The sequence below is a fragment of the Coturnix japonica genome, chromosome 2 (genome assembly GCF_054131305.1).
Source record: "Coturnix japonica strain WE chromosome 2, WE-NBRP24, whole genome shotgun sequence".
In the NCBI taxonomy this organism is placed as follows: domain Eukaryota; kingdom Metazoa; phylum Chordata; class Aves; order Galliformes; family Phasianidae; genus Coturnix; species Coturnix japonica.
Window position 1 is genome coordinate 42,674,134 of NC_140664.1, and position 14,333 is coordinate 42,688,466.

At 41.8% G+C, this 14,333-nt stretch overlaps 1 protein-coding gene and 1 long non-coding RNA gene across 4 annotated transcripts in view; one reads left to right on the plus strand and one right to left on the minus strand.

The window, feature by feature from the left end:
* MIB1 (MIB E3 ubiquitin protein ligase 1) overlaps nucleotides 1–14,333 on the minus strand; it is a 64,740-nt gene that overhangs the window by 18,451 nt on the left and 31,956 nt on the right. For all 3 annotated transcript variants that reach the window (XM_015855417.3, XM_015855420.3, XM_015855418.3), the window contains exons 13-14: nucleotides 3,069–3,201; nucleotides 2,694–2,780 (exon numbers count right to left, since the gene is read on the minus strand). In XM_015855417.3, coding sequence (XP_015710903.2) covers nucleotides 2,694–2,780; nucleotides 3,069–3,201 — 220 coding nt within the window. The remainder of the gene's footprint in view (nucleotides 1–2,693; nucleotides 2,781–3,068; nucleotides 3,202–14,333) is intronic.
* On the plus strand, nucleotides 8,257–10,214 carry LOC107310088 (uncharacterized). Its single transcript, XR_001553475.3, has 2 exons — nucleotides 8,257–8,691; nucleotides 9,910–10,214. It is a non-coding gene; the product is annotated as an uncharacterized LOC107310088 (long non-coding RNA).

The following is a 14,333-nucleotide window of genomic DNA, read 5'->3' on the forward strand; positions in this document are numbered from 1 at the left end:
TTGACTGAGTGATAGCTAAAAGAGATGCTATTTCACAGGATTCTTTCTATTTTTAATTTGTACCAAATAGCCTACAAACAAGGCTACATACCAGAACAGTGTATCAGAAACAGACCAAAGCAGTTAAAATATTTTGATGCCTATACATTCTGTAACATTAGGTTTCAATGACCTCAAGAATCACCTTTCACTCTATGCTAAATTTTACAACTTAATGTACAGCAGTATTCTCACATTAACGAAGTAGTTAAACACATACTTAGGTTAATTCTTATGCAGCAGAAGACATAAAACCCACTGACTATTAAATACCATCTCAGAACACTTTGGAAAGTAATGAACTGTAAGAATCATCCTTAAGTCTAAAATTAGCCATATCCCCTTAAGACGTGTTCCAGCTCAGATGGTAGGGAAGCAAATAAGACTGCACAGGTCCTCATATCCACACTGTCCTTGCACAAAGCCCTCTTAAAATTTGATGTACCAGAACTTGCTCAAATATGCTGTTAAACAACACAACGAACACATGCTAACAAATAACAATGCCTGTTAAAAAAAATAATCACATTGTTGCTTTTGAAAACCTACAGACAACAGCTGATGCTTTTACTTCAGTTTCAAACTTCTGCTACTCTGCAACCCTCTGAATTGCAGTAGAGACAAAAAGAACAGCCTAGAAACAGGAATATATAAAGGGAAATATCTCCCTCTTCAGAAGTAGCCCAATTGCAGGGATTTTCATGTCTTAGAATGAAAGAATCACAGACTCTTGAAAAGACTAAAAATAAATTATCTATAAAGAAACTCAGAGCATATGTTTCAAGGAAACATCTGTCTGTAATTGATTGCAGTTTGTCACATTCCCCCAACTCTTTCTTCCACAACTGAACGCAAGAAAATCAGCTGAGATTCTCAACAGCATCACTTGGACACCTTACATCCTCTAAATGGGCTCACTCTGACCCAATTTTAATTCCTTACATTCATATCCTGTGTCTGTCACTAGTCATTTTCTGCTTCAGTTTCTCCCGGAAATAAATGGCAGCACATCATTAAAGTTTCCCTATAATTACTATGGATTTTTAGTGAATCTCTTGGAAGACAATCTATGAGAAAATTCTCCTCAGAGTAACGTGGAATCTTTGGGTACCATGGAAATTCAAAACCTTTGCAGAAAAAGGAAAAAAAAAAAAAAAAAAAAAAAAAAAAAGAAGAAGAAGAAGAAAAAAGAAAGAATTAATTAATTAAAGAAAGAAAGAAAGAAAGAAAGAAAGAAAGAAAGAAAGAAAGAAAGAAAGAAAGAAAGAAAGATTAAAAAATTACCCTTTGTCATGGCAGCAGAGCTTTTAAAAGAACTCTGCTACCTTTGACCACTATTCCACAAATGCCTGAGCGTACAACCCAAGCCTGGAAAGTACCCAATAGGAATTAAATTTGAAATATAGGAGCCAACATGTTCTTTGCGTGGCTGCATGAGTTATTTTAGGACTTCTCAAAGCTAATCCAAAGTTGAAATATGGATACTCTACAGAGTCATTCACTTAAATATTCTTGGGTGTAAGTATGCCAAATCCAATACACAATCCAAGAACACTAGTTCTTCAATGTGCCTACCTTCCTGCTCATGTGCTGCATTAGTGTTGTATTCCCAGGTACCGTGTCAGTTCCAGAAGGGCACAAGAGCTCACCAAATATAGCTGCAGAAAAGCTTGCAGAATGCAAGTGACACTGACTCTATGAAACCATTCTTTTGGTAGCAAGTGGTTCCAGATATAGGGCCGTATCACATGTTTCACTGTAATGAGATCACATCCATCAACCCGCAGAGATGGAGAAACCTTACTGCAAAATAATGCTCAACAGAACCACAGATACAAGTCTATGTAGGGGACACAATACTCAGCAGGCCCGAATACAAAACATTTTTCATTATAGGAAGAGTCTCACAACACAAAGACAAAAATTGCACAGGGGGCCAAGGCCAGAGTGATGAATTCACTCTTAGAGAACATATCCTACAGCACTGAGGACTCTCTCCCAAGCTTAACAGCCCATGTCAGCAATCCATGCCAGAATGAGAAAGTAGTACCAGACTCTAGTTTCCTCTGCCTTTTACCAGGTTTTAATAAATGGAAGCATTAAACCTTCATAACCACGCAGGCAAACAGAAATAGCATTAATTTCACTGGTCACTTTATTACTGCTTATAGCTTTACCAAGCTAGCAAAAGCGAAAACTATACAAAAGACTGAAAAGAAGTCAAACTGGTAAGATGTTGTTTCACCCAGCCACAGTTTGCAGAAGCTGTGAGCAAGAACAATTGTTCTCAAAGAAAGAGGCATCAAAAATGCTATTCTGAGGTCCCACAACAAGACCATGAAGCTCAGACAAATAACAGAACACATTATCCCTTACTCCACAAGAAGAGATTCCAGAATTGGCAACTACGGAAAGGAAACCATAACACACACATACAAAAATTTAACTTTCCTGTAATTTCCTTCATATTGTTTGCTAAACTTCTGTACAATTTGGCAGGATCCCAAATTAATTAATTAATCAAAAGTAATCGTACAAACATTCAACAGTTAGAACAAGTCACTAAGCCATTTCATGAAGTATCTCTGTGTTGAGAGCTACAATGATCCAGAATAACCATTAATCACGTGGCATACTGTAAGTAACATACTTACCCTAACAATCTGTGTATGCTGACGCTCAACAGCAAGGTGTAGAGCAGTTTGCTGGTTAACATTCTGGATATCCAGGTTAGCATTGCCCTAGAAGATGTTCAAAGCGTTAGGCAGTTATTCCAGCAATTCATTAATGCAAGGCAGTCAATTAAAGCCCACAATAAAACCCTTAATATGATTACTGTTTTGAAGATTTGAGAGCAAAAGTTATTAAGTACATCAAGCATTTGCTGTACAGATGTTTGAATCCGACAAAGTATCAGACTGTCCACGTCCAACTCCATTATTAAGCCAATGTACTAATCACAAAAGCAAGTCTGACCTCTACAGCTCCCCATATGGCACCCCATGATCCAGACGAGGAAAGAACCCTACCTGATGCACCAAAAGTTCAGCCACCTCGACGTGATTGTTGAGAGCTGCCAGATGCAAGGCAGTGTAACCATCATCTTTCTTCTCATCAACAATCCATGGCCGTGGTAACTTGGACAGCAATACACGCATTGCACTAAAATAAGCAGAGATGGATAAATGCATTTGTGAGGTATTTGTTGAATAACAAAACAACAATAGTAAAACCAATATTCATTCTTGGAACTACAAAGCAGCAGTGAAGAAAACAAGCTTAAGCCTCTTTTTCAGAGGAGAAAAAGGAGAAAAAGTGAGTGAAACAGCTCCAAAGCCTAATAATTTCGCGTTCAGTTTCTTCCAGTTGAAGTATGCAAAGCAGCCAATCATCGAGCACTAAACAATAAAACTTCTAAAAACAAATGAAATAAATGCTGATACTCTTATGTGACTGTTAGTGGAATACAGGAAATAGCTGTAATAAAAAGTGGCCGAGTTTAAAACATTATGGCAGTGTCCAGTCTTCTAACCCACTTCTCTGTGTGCTTACCAAGATACCAAGTGGAAGTGGATTTACTATTTTGCATTTTAAATTCTAGGGCAGAGAAAAGCAATATGATTGCTGTAGTATTAAACTGAAACCCACTGAGTCCAAAGAATGCAGGATTGATTTGATCATCCCGCATTCTCTCAGAAATACTTTTCTCAAGTTCACTTGTCTTCAAGTTGACACAAATGCTATTCACTCCTGAGCCCTCTTAACATAAGAGAATGAGTTTCCTATAAAGCAAACAAAAAGCTGTGGTTCTGGGGTTCTGCTCCCATGTGCAGATGTAAGAGATCATGAGGCAGACTAGGCACTCCTTCCTCCATACTGCTAGGACCCCATCCTAACAGACTTTGACTTCTGAAGTACCTCCTCCCAATGCTGTTTCACACCCCCTTCACACCAGAATGATCACTTTTTTCCACCTGATCCCAAAGTAACCACAAGGAAGGCACTTCCAGGCTTCGGGGTCACACAGCTCCCGAGGACACTGATGACCACATAGAGCCCACTGCCCGCCTGCTCTTCACTTACACAGGTGTTTCAAAGAATTAAGTACTTAATTTATTGAGACAGGAGGTACCAAAACATTAGGAAATGTAGCAAAGTACAGGGATATCAGCTGCACTGTAAGCATTGTTTATTTTGCAATGAAACAATGCCTATCCAAACCCCATATAAACACACTGCTAGTTAGAAACATGTCAACAGTTTCTGGCTGTCCCAGAGAGAGCAAGCCCAGAGCACTGTGTTTCATGTCACACCTAGCTGACAACTGCACAGTGTGCCTGGGCACACCATCAGCTCTTCAAAAAGCCAAGCTGATACAGAGAGTGCCTCAGGAGCATGTGAGGCCAAGAGCAACAGCAGCCCAGTCCTCTGCTTTCTCCACATGAAATCACAGCCCAAACTCTCTTTATTCTCTACTGCAAGGCTCAGTGCTCCTACAAGCCACAAAGCTCTGGAGTACCTACTGTGGATCACCTGAAAAGCACAAAAGAAATAACATGAAAACTCCTTATGATGGGAATAAAGAGGTAACATGACTACTGGGATTTACCTATAGAAGGTGGGGCAACAGAGGACCCAGAAGAAAAATGAGGTGAAGAAATTCTCACAGCTGCAACTACATCTTCAGGAACACTGTGGCAAGGCACAACACTCACAGAAGCTGCTCATGAAATATAGCTGGCTTATTTCCAAAGTTCTGGTCACTGAGCAGTGAATAACCCTAACCACCTCTGATTGTGTTTTATCACAGAATCACAGAATTGTAGGGGTTGGAAGGGACCTCTAGAGATCATTGAGTCCAACCCCCCTGCCAAAGCAGGCTCCCTACACCACGTCACACAGGTAGGCGTCCAGGCGGGTCTTGAATATCTCCAGAGAAGGAGACTCCACCACCTCCCTGGGCAGCCTGTTCCAGTGCTCCGTCACCCTCACCATAAAGAAGTTCTTGCACACATTCGTGCAGAACTTCCTATGCTGAATAACAGACATGTATATTACACTTCTCCCAGTGAGCTGTTTGAGGGAGAGTAACTAACGCTCAGTTTCTTCTGCCTAGGCAAGTTAGAAACCACTTCTCTTTGATCCAGACTGCACCAAGTCAATACTATACAGCAGGATGGAAGCATGGTTTTGTGGACATGACACCTTAGAAATTAGCAAGATATTAATACGCCACAAATGGGAAACTCTTTTAAGTAAGAAGTTCAGTTCCTTCCCACTAGCAGAGAGGCAGCTTCTTTCAGAGCACAAAACTCTGTTCGTCACGTTGCAGGCTTTCCTGCTACTGCTGTTCTATTTATCAGAATTTTCTAGAGCTGCTGCCAAAACCTTGACAACTTGGCTAAGTGGCCATCATTCAGAACAGCGCTCACTGAAACCAGCATGCACTGTACCATAAAAAGTCATCTCAGTGAATTAATGTCGCATGCCAATTACACAGCAATTCCTAATTCACCTATAAACAAAGTATTAATGAGGAAGCTGAATTGCAATGCTCTGTTTTCAGGATCGTAACATAAGTGTGGTCCTGAAAACCTGCTTTCATTTTCCATACATTAGAACAGAACACTACTGCTTTAATTGTATTAAAAAGATTAAGGAATCAGCAAATCTAAGACTAACTATGAAATCAGCCTCAGCCCATAATAATCTGCAATTTACTCAGCTGTTACAGATTACAGGGCTAACTGAATAGCTTCAAAGATTACTGATAGATGTTTAAAAGCCTTATTAAAACACCAAATTTGCACCACAGCTATGCTAACTATTATATTTATTTGTTTTGTGACAGAAAAGATTTGTCACTAGCTGGTCTACAGTAGTGGGGTTGGAAGTAGATGTTCTCTAAAGTGCCTCCCCACCCAAGTCACTCTGTGACTGGCAGATGAGCAGGAAGCTGATAAAGATCTCAGGCCTTTTTCATTTGGATGATCTTGTTCAAGTTTAGTTTGAAATTTTGAACTTTTTTCCTTGTGTATTTCTCCTTACAGAATTTTTACAGCTGCTCACAACACTTTCAGACACAGTCTGAATTGTAGGCGGTCCCATGCAGAGCCAGGAATTGGACTCTATTATCCTCGTGGGTCCCTTCCCACTTGGGATGTTCTGTGGTTCTATGATTTTGTGTGCGTTGCCTTAGAACGCTGCATACAGTAAAGGTTGTACTTGTAAAACCTACAAGGTAAAAGGTATTACAAGGAAGACAAAACTACCACACTGCTGCATAGAAAAGATTTGAGGCTCAATATTCTTACCTGCAAACTCATCCTTCTATCCTGTTTAAGAAAAACTAAGCAGAAGGTTCCGGTAGCACCAACTGCAATTTGACTGCATGCAACATGATGAAGGGGAAGGTTGGTTGCTGTATGTTTGTTTTGGTAGAGAACAGATATATATGTTGAAGTAAAAAATGAGACTATGCATCTGCTTAAGCACGTGTAGCTTAAGTTGCTATCAAAAGACACTGCCCCACTTTCCCCTACTCTGCCAATGCAAGCATTATGTTGGCTGCATAGACAGTCACTGAAACAACCTGCCAGACTGCAGACTGGGTACACTCACTTTCAGTCAGATCATTGAGCTCAACCAGGTTACGCTGTGACTTCACAGCAACTGCGAGCAACAGGAACAAGGAAGCAGTGGATCTGGAGCTGCAGGGAGGGCAGACTGCCCTTCCCAGGAGCAAAGCCTTAGTTCAGCACAAACTGATCAGGAAACCTTATCTCTAAGGGGTTGTAATAATGATTCGGTGCACTCTATTACAAGTTTCTCTTCTCTCCTGCCATTCTCCTCTCTCAGGTCAGCTTTCCAGTGTTAACAGTGTGACACATCTTCCTCACACGTGATACTCCACATTAAACTGTGTCTTGTGCTCCCCAACCCACACGTTTTCCTCGACTCATCCCCAGCCCTGCTCAGCCAAACCTGTTCACCTGCTTCCTCTTCCATCTGCAACAGTTAGTGGAACAGATTTAAAGACAGCTGCCACTGCAAAGCCATCGTTTTTAAAGCCACCTCTTTCAGCTGGATTATTTCTCGTGCAGTGTACTACCCTGGCAGCCAAAAGAAGTATTTGTACCAACACAGTGCAAGCAGCAGCACAGGAGCGGGACAGCGCTATTTTTGGCAGCGCTATGATCTGCAGAGCACGTCAGCACGCAGCTCCAGGCCAGGCAGCCCGCTGCTATGGCTCACAGCAGCTCAGACAGCTGTGCTCAGAGCGGGGAAGGGGCATCCCCAGAGCACATGATGCACAGAGCAGCACCTGGGAGCGGAGTTACTGAGTACCGCACAATCAGAGGTCAGCTCTTCATAACCATAGGATGGCTCAGTTAGCATGTGTTTGAGCAAGCAGGCTCACTGCATTAGTAGAAATCATACACATCAATTTAGTCTTCAGAGCCCAACTTTGAAATCACAGTATCACAGTCTTGTGTGGGTTGGAGGGGACCTTAGAGATCATTGATTCGATCATACAGGGATTCAAGCCTCCTGTGTAGCAGAGAGGCACTTCTACCACTTGCAAAATCAACTGGAAACAAATGCAACTTCTGCCAGAGAGCTCTGCTGCAACGGGAGCTACGGGACAAGTGGGTGCCCATGGATGGGGGGCAAAAACAGCACAAAGAGGGGAGGAAATGTGCAGACCATGATCCAACAGTGCCCCTTCAGGGCTCTGCCACCTCAGAGCGCTGAGCTTATATGGATGAGTAACTACCAACTACACGCATGCAGTTCAGAGTTGGACTGCTATATTTTCTTCCTTTCTCTCAGCCCTTTTCCCACAGAGCAGCATCGCCCACCTCACACTCCCATTTATTTTACAGCACGGGTTTCCTAGTTCAGCACGGAGCCCCGCAGTACTAATGAACCCCGCAGCGCTCTCTCCTCCCGCATCCCACCCCTCGGTCGGGGCGGGGATGGCGGCTGTCCCCCGGCAAGGAACTCCCCGTTCGCATGGGACCCGCAGGCCGCTCAATCGATAGGCGGAGCGCTGGAGAGCGCCCGGATCGACAATCGGCAGCTGGGAGGCTATTTTTTGCGAGGGTTGACTAAATATGGTCAGGGAAGAGCGAGGCGCGGGGGAGCCGGGCGGCCCGGCTGTGCGTGTTTCAAATGCTTAGCCGCCTATAAAGCCCGGCGGCGGGGCTGCGGGCCGCCAGCGGCAGTGCGGGCGGCGGGGCGCTGACCTCTGCGGACGGAAGGCACGAGGGCTCCGGCAGCGCAGCTCGGGCACGGCGAAGGAACCATCACTGCGGGGAGAGTGGAAGGGGGGGTAGGGGGTGGAGAGACGATCGCTGCCTTGATTTTGATTTTGAATTTTTCTGAAGACTCCCAACTTTTTATGGGGGGCTGTTTTTTTTTTGCCCGTGACTACTTTCATCTAAGCCCACCTTCTCATGGCTTGCCAGCACCCATCCTTGGACTCTTAGCTCCCAGCCCAGCAGCCGTGAGGTACCATCTCTCCACCACCACCACCCACCACCCCACCGCAGGCTGCAGGTGCCCCGCACCTCTCCGCAATCCGCAGGCCCAGCCCGAGGAGCTGGGCCCTGGCCGCACCGCTGCCAGCCTGCATGACCCTGAGCTCAGGTAACACACCGCCACGCCGCCTGCCGTGTTCTGCACGTTTAAGGATGCCTATGACTTTCTGCATGTGTGACTTATTTACTAGATGGGGTTTTTTTGGGGTATTTTTGGTTGTTTTTTTTTTTTTTAAAGTTGTGATTAATCCCTCTGCTCTGGGAGCAGCTTGGTTTGAGTGTGGTGGAGTATCACGCATTGGTGGTGTAAAGAGCAGGCAGAAAAGAAAATGACATGAGTCCAAAATTCCTAGCAGGAAAGCCCAACTTGTCAGACAGGCAGGATTCTCAACTTAGATACCGCAATGCCATTAACTGCTCAGCAAACAGCGAGCGTTAGTTTCACTGATACATTCCTGTTTTCCTATGCAAACCACAACTAAAGGACTACCAACCACACAGAAAGCCACCAGCAGGGCTGGGCAGAGCTCTGAAGCTACACAGAGCACAGAGGTGCTTTATCTTGGCTGCACAAGGGAACAACCTACTTACAGCACTAGGATGCTGCTGCATTGCTGCTCTCAGTGCTGCGCCGGCTCCTGCCACACGCTGATTTGCTCTCTGCCAGCTGCACTAGGACTCTCATGAACTGCAGAAATCTATATTACCTCTGCTCTTGGCTTGCCTTACCACACTTACTAACTGTCACGTCATTTAGCTTCTAACACAGGAAAAAGATAACTTACTCCTCACAATAACCCCAGTGAATCGCTGAACCACAACTCCAGCAGCCCCAAGCTGTGTCTGACAACTCTGTGGAGCCAAACCCCTGCAATACACCTCATGTTTAACTTCCATTTCAGACCTAACAGAGTCTGATGAAGCAGTTTGGCTGGGGTTGTTGGGCTTTTAGATTTCCTAATATTTAAAGCATAAACAGCATTTTGGCTGAAGCAGGTGAGTGCCAATTTAGGGGGAAAAAAAGAAAACACCAACCCTGCTGTGTAGAAGTGTTGGAATAGGAATTAGCTGTCACATGTGACCTTGGGCCTGACAATCCAAACCCTGTCGCAGCAGTTAGAGGTTGTTTGCTGAACTCCATGCCATTATGCCTGTGATAAGCAGGATCACCACTGGTATGCGCATCCACTTTTTAAGACTGCTCTCAACTACAGCAGAAACCTGCAATGACTTTGCAGAACACCGGGTGTACGAAGCAGGGACGTGGGGTTGGGGGGGTAAGCAAGTTTCTAACTGCTGTATTGGATGAGCTTGTGGTTCCCTCCAGGTTCCTACATGAAGCACATACGTGGAAGTATGCCTGAAGACCTCAGAGAAAGCTGCCATTTTTGCACTGGAATACAACTCTGAATCTCAAGAACACATCCTGCAATATTACCAGTGACTCAAGGCTCCATTCAACCCTGGTCACTCAGAACAGCAAGCAGCTGCAGAAGCCTGGATAAGCACTTCTCATGTCAGTGCCATCACAGTAATGAACTATAACAGGCTTTAAGCCACCGTGCAGGTAAATTGCATTGCTAAGTTCAGTTAGATTAATAAGATGGGTTTTTCTATCATCAGTTAATTGTAATGTTGCACTCCTAAAGAAATCTCAGCCTCAAATTTTACTTAATGAAAGAAATAGTAAGCAGCAAGTGCTTTTCAGGTTCACCTGACAGGTAGCAGAGCAACTCTACAGGTACCTGCTCAGAGCACATACTTCTTTATGTACCCATATGAACATACAATGCTATGGAATGTAAAGAAGTATGTATTTTTGGCAGGCACAGAACGACCAGTAAGAGGAAACTAACAGCTGTTGGGAAGAGCGTGCTTCCCCACTATTTGAATGACATTCAAGTGACAAGTTAACTGGCTAAGGGTCAGCCAGCACTGCCTAAATAACACATACTTATTAGTAATAACTCACAAAGCATTAAATTAAGGGACTATATACGTGGGCTGAGAAAGTTTTTCTTGGATTACAAACAGAACATCAGCTGTAATCACAAAACCCACAGTGAGGCTGGGAACAAATAGTTCAACGTGCTAATTCCAATCAGCAAAAGTTATCATTACAGTACACTTCATACAACAGATCTAAATGAACTTTAGAAGTCCAATTACCAAAACAGATCTCATTTAACCAAGCCATTGTTTTACTGATGGCAGCAAGTTCTGTGCACCTACAATGGCAGCTTTTCAATTTGCATCTACTATGGAATATTTAACAACTTACAGAGTGCAACTAGGACAACAAGCAGAAAGAGATGAGAAATTAAGGCTGTGATTTAGAGAAAAGGATATACAGAAGTATATTAAGTGCAATGACATCTACCATTTAGTATATAACATTTAGGTTAGAATTTTCTCCAAATCAGCATTTACTGTGTTCACTGAGCTCTTTGGTACAAACTGCTGTGTCTGGTTTATGCACAGAAAGTGACAATACAGAGATTTCTAGGCCCCAGTTGCTAGTCAGCAGATTAAAGCTATTGACAGATTCCTAAAGGGAAACACGAATGGCAAATAATACTTACCTAAGTTACCTTACACATCATTTTCAAATTAACTGCATTGACTTTAAATCTGGATTTAAGAAAACTGGCCATGCAAACATCTTGTATCACCTCGAAAATTTTAAGACCTACTCTATAAAAAAAGTCCCACAAGTTTCAAGTTCTAAAGGCAGGATTAATTAAAGTAAGTGAATACATACCATCCCTAAGCTAAGGGGCTCAAAGCTAAATTCAGGAATAGGGGAAATCTGAGGAATACTCTCAGCTCACCAGTACAGCAATTCTATTCATAAAGCAGCCTTCTAAGAGCAGTTAGATGATACATTCATGAGAAGCAGGCACATTTGGCCCAGATTAAGAATTCTAACTCTATCCATGTGCTTATTAAAATGTCTGGGGGAAAAAACAAACAAACAAACAAACCAAAACCACAAAGCAACAAACCAATTTTAGATTGAGAACCTTTTTTAAAGTACTCGAATAATTCTCAAATCGCTGTTATACATAGCCTGCTATTTTTATTACCTGAAACTACAGAATAACGCACAGAAGAAAGAACGTTCTCTAATCAGAACTGTTTATGCTAAAGTGAAATGCTAACATCACTTAAAAAGCTGTTTCTCTTAGAAGCAGATATTGTGGCATAGAGACAATGGCATCTCTAAATCCCAATTAAAATCTACTTTATAGCAGGAAACAAACCACAGTGGCTATTCTCAACTGTGATGCTACTGAACTTGATCACACTCACAGAAGTAGTCTGGTATTACAACCAGCTTTACATAGAGGTTAATTGCTAAGCATCCAGTTGTTCTACTGAAGAGTTCCTGTCCTATGCGCTAATTGATTTGGCCTCTACTGTATACTCAAACTTTTTAACATCTCGAATGTATTTAGAGAGGTTTTTGGTAACAAGTCATCATGTCGAGTTCTTTCTCCTCTGCTTTGTGTAACATTACAGCTCTGTTCCGAAACAAAATGACAGTTCTGAGTGACACAGAAGTTAAAATTATACCTTGACACTGCTTCCTGCTAGTTCATGTTAGCGTAGCTCTAAGAATACATACCCAGTCACTCTGAAATGTCACATCCATCAGTTAGATCAGCTGTTCGGTTTTTAACTGAGCACACGTTGAACTTTGGGCATCTGCTGACACAGTTGCAACTCAAACATTTCAACTGTGTGACTGACAGGGATAACAGATGCTGACATTATCAAATGCTACACGGCTTTTTTTCCATGGCCGTTTTTTGTCCCGATATGGCCAGTACATGCAACTGTATTACCATCCAAAAGCACACTTGAGCAGCTGTATCTGTAAAACAGTTCTGTATAACTGGTAAAAATAGAAACTCATTTTATAACCATCTTTAATGCTGAAGTCCAAGTGACACACCTGCTATGTTTCTATTAGCATGCATGCTGTTGGGAATATATTTACATAAATCTTCTCACCAGTATCAGACCTTGCAGCAAACAGATGCAGACTATACTTGACACGGTCATTAGTAGTGAATGGCTTCAACTAACTTTTGTCTACCATTTCCCACTGCAGTCAAAGCTCATTTAAAAAAAAAAAAAAAAAAGAAAAAGAAAACACCACCGAAGTCAGCACACGACATATAAAAAGCTGTGGTAGCATGTGCAAATGTATTAAAGGAGTTTTGGTTTAGGAGGAAAAAAAACCAAACCAAACAGATTAAACCCCAGATCATTTTAAAAAACTGCATTTTTCCTGATATATAACATTTACATATACAAACAAGTAGGGAAAAAAAATTATCTGTCTTGCTATATTATGTAATCATTCCTAAAAAGTTAATACTAACCAGAGATATAGTGATGGAATTGAAAGCACTTGACATTTACACTTGTGCTAACCAAGTACAGCACTAAAGCAGCTGCAGAGGGTAACCTGCCAAGGGGGGTAGGGAGGTGGCAAAATGAAACCTTCTCTCCAGTAAATGCTTAACACTGGGAGGCAAAGGAGCCCGACATAAGTACAACCTGAAGTACACCATTTCTGCTCACTACTCTAGAATTTCACTATTGCAGATCAAAAAGAGTTTAAACTGTGAGTAGAATTTGAGCTGAGTCTCAAAGAAATAGGCAAGGAAAACACAAGGTTGTATGTGTGAGGCCTCACTGGTACATCTCTCTCCATTTTGCCACTTCAAAATTAAAGAATTTACATTTGCAATGACTAGAAACAAAACACGTAACACAGGAGGAAGCCACGTGTTCTTTGTGAATGCTCCACATATGCTAAAGGGTCTTAAAAATACATTATTAAATTATAACCTTCCTGCACTCCAATGCTTTGCTAAAGCTGGTAAAATGGAACCAAATCACCTCTTCAATGGATTTGGTCCCCTTCAACCAGCTGTAGCTATGCATTGATCACTACAGGATTTTTATTTTATTTATTTTAACATATTTAAAGCTAGACACTAAGCCAGAATTATATAATAAAATTATACACTATATTATGTATATATATATATATATATATATATATATATATATATATATATATATATATATATATATAAAAAATATAATTATTCAGTCCTTTGCAGAGAGGGCTAATTTTTTTCCAGGCACTTATAAGACTGAAAGTAACAAGAATTACAGTGAATTCAGTATTTCAAAAATCCCAAGGTTGCACCTGTAAATAAACAGCTCCTAGTGTTTAATATCATGTCTATATCCATTGCAAACTGATCTTATAGCATTTTTGAAGATATGCAAACAGCGAAATAAACACATTTTCCAATGACTGACTGTCTCCTGTATTTTTTCTCAAGTCTGCTGCGCTCTTAACAGAACTGACTCCCCTCCCCCCAAAAAAGCATCAAAAATGAACAGTATTTGCAATAGCACATCTACTGTCTGGACATCTCTGTTATCCCTCATTTTCCTTTGTCCTCTTCTCTCCTTTAAAAAGAAAATAACAAATTGCACAAGAAACACCCCAAGGTAGAAACTGTATTTGCTGCCTTGTGTGCTATCTGGGCATATTATTTACTATTTAAAGATAAATTTGTCACTGACCTCAGCAGCTACGGTCTAATGTGCTACCTAATTATAGGTCTGCCCATGGAGATTATATTGCTGCTCAACACCAATCTGAACAAAAGTCTTCCAAAGCATTTTCTGACATAATACTTCAGTAAACTCTTATTTATT